Raw genomic sequence first — 5,092 nt, 5'->3', positions numbered from 1 at the left:
CCGAGGAGACGGCACTAAATCTTTTCCATATTATAAAGCATGACTCAATATGTCGAAGTCAATGCCCCCCAAGACCCGTCCGGTTAAGCCATCCAGTACAATGAGACTTCAAAGTCTTTATGCCTCTGACTTCAACTTATTTTATCTTCTGCCAATGTAGAAAGTTCCTATTTGCACCCATATTGTACGTTGTGATAGAAAGTCTAATAAAGAGTGCATAGAATACGCGTGGAATTCGACTGGTAAGGGTCTACACACAAATGTGATGGGAATAACACTAGCTCTGATACTTTTAGAGTTATTAGTTGAACCGGAGAGACCCGAATTCGCATGGTTTTGACTATTGTGCATATCATGTTTTTGTACATTCTGATTGGTAAAGCAATCTCGTAGTCATGCCAGGACTGATGCTATCTGTGTCACATTCTGATTGATTCTGACATGTATCACACGATTCATCGAGCAATTTCTAGAAACTTGGCCTTTCGCTAGGTTTTCGTCTTCATCTGCCAATAAGTGGGTGACGACGTGACGTATTTGAGAACAAACTACTTCAAATACATTGATAGAGTTGGTTTTGGAAGAGGAGAGCCGCTAGTTTTTTGATTTTTTTTTTTTCCACCATGGTTCGTGACCTACCGGCCCCAGCGGTGCCTATGTTATCATTAAAGTCCATGTGCAGTAGAAGCCAACGGATCTTGGAAGATAAATAGGTCTAGCTCCTCTTCGACAAATTTAGAAATGACTGTTGTGGAGCATGAATGATTTCTGTAAGAATTGAGTCTATATGAATGTGCCAAACATTAACAAGAGGACGACAGGATGGCGTATCACCCGAATCATAATGAGAGACATGACACCCGAGATATCTAATATGTTAGACATTCGCTTTTGGTGTAATTTGTTTGTAATCTTTGTTAGGACACGTTCATATGTATTTTTCCTTTTTTCACATATTGAATGGGTGTTTTACATTAATTTTGGTAGATTGTCGTTAAGAAAATTATAGATTAATCTTTTTCAAGGAACTTGGCCGGGCGAGAATGACCCGGCGCCCGACTCTACTGGTGTACGGGTTTCCTTCTCCCCCAGTTCTCTCATCATTAATGATTCGTAAGTCAAAAGTGCACACCTTCAACCATAGATATAAAAGCTTAAGTGACATCTAGGATTACCCAACACTACGATGGTTTCGAGTGAGAATGTTCATATTTGTAACATCAGCCATACGTCATGAACCCGAACCAAATCATAATCACCACGAAATTTTTTTAATTTATAAGACGATTATTCGTTATACAATGTACATGCTTTACTGTATTTTCAATGAAAGGGAGCCGTGAACTTCACCATGGAAGTGCGGTTTGGGTCCTAGACTTGACTTGAATAAAAAGCCAGGGATATTAACGTGATGATCAAGCAAAGCAAATCTTTTGTTTACTTAACTGGTTAGGAGGGGCATCATAAGAATTGACTAAGGGGACGTACTTTTAGACTTTAAGTAATTTAAAAAATTTAGCCGATACCTAGGATATTCTTTCTTTCTAACAAGTGCGTTTCACGTTGTTCCCTTGGTATGAAAACGAACGGTGTCGGGATCAAGTCGCGTTTGTCGTTAAATTTGTACTTTCCCGGAAATTGACCGGATCGACCAAATCTTCCAATCGATTTAGTACGACGGGTTCCACCCACAAACGGATATCATGCCCTCATCGAGCAGTGTCTAGCAACGAGTTTACTCGAACTACATTAATAGAGTTGGTAAAGATAACATCAAATTTACGAAACGATGGAAGAAGAGATTCACCAGTTTTATAATTCTTTCCACCATGGCTCGTGACTTGCCGACCCCGTCGGTATTTATGAAAGGGAGAAGAGCAAGAGATTTTGTTTTATAACCAAATAAAAAATAAAGATTAAAAAAAAATTGGGGGAACAGCGAACACAACTACTTTACAACTTGAAGCATCAATAGCAATCTTAGGTCGTCGTGAAAGGAGGAGGCACCATAATTTCATAGCAACCGCAGTGGTGCATGTCTCTGAATTTGAATGATCGAGAAGAAGAGTGACAGTTCCCATTTTTGCCTTAAAAGGTGTTTAATGTTATGCGAGTAACATTTAATAAGTTTACCGTGTAAAACTCGCTACTTGACATTAAGGGAAATGACTTAAAATTGCATATAAGAAAGAAAGAAATGTTGCAGAATAACGAGTACAACATCATTTTCACTTGAAACTTCACTAGCAGTCTAGCAATCTTCCATCATGAAAAAAGGAACTATCAGCTCCATAACAGTTGTGGTGCACGTTCGTCATTGGAAAATCAATTTTGTACTTTCATGCTTGGTGCCACCTGCATCATAAATGTGAGGAGAAATGCTAGAAACAGTTAGCAAAATCTATCAACAAATTAAATGAGTATGAGAAAAAGAAGATATGAATCATATGAGAGAAAGAGAGAGAGATTGATTTTACTCACTGAATAACCCCTTTTTTGCGTAGCTAAAATTGAAAAGCCCTCTTGAACCATAACAAGATAACCATCTTCACAATCAACAATTTTTCGATAATCCTATCCACTGCCCGGAAATAGGAGATCCTCCAAGTTTGCTTGAAGTGTAATATGCCACAGAATCCCAAGAATGCCGCTGTGAAACCCGGTCCCAGTCCTGAATAAAACCAAGCAACAACGGAGTCACCTTCATGAGACTCATCTTCGTTCATATTGTGGCCACCTCGTCTGTCCATATCATTATGGTCATCCCTAGGGCAAGCTTTCAAAAGAGGAGCTCCGCAAAGCTCATCGTTGCCGCGATAAACAGATTGAGCATCCAGAGTGCTTAACTGATTGCCTGATGGAACACGACCAGATAAACTGTTGAAGGAAAGATCCAGACTACTTAGAAAGCCTAAATTGGATATGCTAGGAGGGACTTCACCCGATAGCTTATTATTGGATAGATCAAGCGATTCCAAATATGTCAAGTTGCCAATATCAGAAGGGATTTTTCCAATCAGCCTATTTCGGGAGAGGTTGAAATTCTGAAGTCGAGCAAGCCTAGTTAGCCCTTCCGGTATTTGTCCTTCTAAAGCGTTGCTTGAAAGGTCAATGGAAAACAAATATGAGAGTGTGCTGGTAAATTCTCGGCTTGTTCCTTTCATATCAACCATAATGGGAAACCACGGCCTCCACACATATCCCGAAGTCGACGGAGTAAAAATACTCTTGGCCCACGTCGACGGAGTAAAATTACTGTTGGCCCGCATCTGAGAGAAGTTGGTAAAACAAGGAGGAATGCCTCCGGAGAGGTTGTTATGTGCTAGGCTTAAATAATGGAGATGAGGAAAGCGGCACAACGACAAAGGAATGTCCCCGGTGAAGTAATTTCTCCCGAGATCAATTACCTCAAATTCTTCAGAGGTAAAAGGAGGTATTTTTCCAGTGAATAGATTGTCACTGAGATCGAGAATATGCAAATCTAGCTTTACTAAACATTCTGGAAGCACTCCGTTGAAGCCATTCTTATGTAGGCCTAGAAATTTCAATATCTCCAAATTGCATAGAGAGCTTGGAATCGGACCATTTAACTTGTTTTCTCCCAATAAAATCCATCTCAAAGAAGGAACCGACTTCCCCCAACATCGCGGAAGTCTCCCAGATAATTGGTTCTTAGAGAGATCAAGCAATTTCAATTCATGTAATGTGCAAAATGAATTTGAAATGTCGCCAGTGAGATTATTTCTAGAAAGTAACATGGCCGATAATTGTGGGGTCTTTTCTCCGATAATCTTGGATATGTCGCCTTTAAGCATATTGCCCGAGAGATCTAAAATCCTAATGTGTGATAAAACATTAGGTAGCCAATGGGGTACTTCACCTGAGATGCTAGCATTTGACATGAACAACGTAGAAATGTGCCTCTGACTTCGTAGCCAATTTGGGAATTCTGGTCCCACTTTGCAACTTGACAAGTCAATAATACTTACTTGGAAAGGAGGAACCCAAGATGCGCTAACATTTATAACAAGCTCGTTTGACGACAAGCTAAGCCAATCCAAGCTGGTGAGATTTGCCAAGTGAAGTTCGTTGACAACTCCATCCAATCGATTATAATCAAATATCATCCATGTTAGATTGGATAGTCGTCCAATACTTTCTGGAATGCTTCCACTCAAATGGTTATAAGAGAGGTCCAAATGTCTCAAAGATGATAATTGACCCACAGTGGGAGGAATAGGACCTGAAAAAGAGTTAAATGAAAGATCAAGGGATTCCAGATCTTTGAAATTTCCAAATTGATTGGGTAGATGACCACTGAAATTGTTGGAGCCGAGGTCTAACAAATTTATATGCTTCAATTCGCTAAGAGCAGGATGTACCTTTCCTCCCAGGCTGCGCTCGGAGCCATAATCATAATTATTAAGATCGAGTTTCAAGATGTGACCATTCTTTTTGTTGCATTCCACTCCTTCCCATTCGCAACAATGCTCGCCGGTCCAAGATGACAGACGTCTCCAAGGATCGGTGAGATTCTGCTTGAACTTCAAGAGAGCTTCCCTCTCGACGCGAATGCAACTTATATTTGTTGAGGCTTTGGAATGACTGAATTGCAGGGCTTGAATGACAAAGAGTGCATGTAAGAGTGCTGCCACGAAGTTGGTGTCGAAGTGAGACGCCATTGTTGTTTAAAATGAAACCCGAGAAGTCCCATTTATAATGGCAAAACGACGCTTCCTTCAAGAAATATTACCTTTTTTATTCACAAAAAAAAATGTAGAAAAAAATAAGGAGGAAATTAACATCTTTTTAAAGTCCTTTATCTGATCGCTAGCCACCTGAAGCGACCTAAAGATTCCAAGTCGTGCGTTCCAAAACGCGTTAAATGGTCGAGACATCTCCGACCAAAACAAAAAGGTAGTCGACATAAGTTGAACATTGCCACCAAAGAAAACTTTGGCTGAAAGCTGTCGTTGACAATGGAAGTTTTTGAAAAGAAATTTTTTTTTGGAATTCTTCATGTTGTGAGAAGGGGGAAAAAGAGTGTTTGGTCCATCATAAGTTCTTTTCTAATTTTCATTTTCCTTGTTCT

General features: G+C 39.9%; 1 protein-coding gene across 1 annotated transcript; it reads right to left on the bottom strand.

Annotated features, from left to right (window-relative positions):
* Positions 1 to 2,504: 2,504 nt before the first annotated feature.
* Positions 2,505 to 4,682, bottom strand: LOC125315082 (receptor-like protein EIX2). The gene has a single exon (XM_048279063.1). It carries the CDS (start codon positions 4,680 to 4,682, stop codon positions 2,505 to 2,507), a length of 2,178 nt encoding a protein of 725 aa, XP_048135020.1.
* Positions 4,683 to 5,092: the final 410 nt, after the last annotated feature.

The sequence above is a fragment of the Rhodamnia argentea genome, chromosome 5, assembly GCF_020921035.1.
Source record: "Rhodamnia argentea isolate NSW1041297 chromosome 5, ASM2092103v1, whole genome shotgun sequence".
In the NCBI taxonomy this organism is placed as follows: domain Eukaryota; kingdom Viridiplantae; phylum Streptophyta; class Magnoliopsida; order Myrtales; family Myrtaceae; genus Rhodamnia; species Rhodamnia argentea.
This window is presented reverse-complemented; position numbering and strand designations above follow the sequence as displayed.

Bases quoted from the DNA above. Each gene is read 5' to 3' on its own strand.
- LOC125315082 (XM_048279063.1), bottom strand. From the start codon at position 4,682: ATGGCGTCTCACTTCGACACCAACTTCGTGGCAGCACTCTTACATGCA.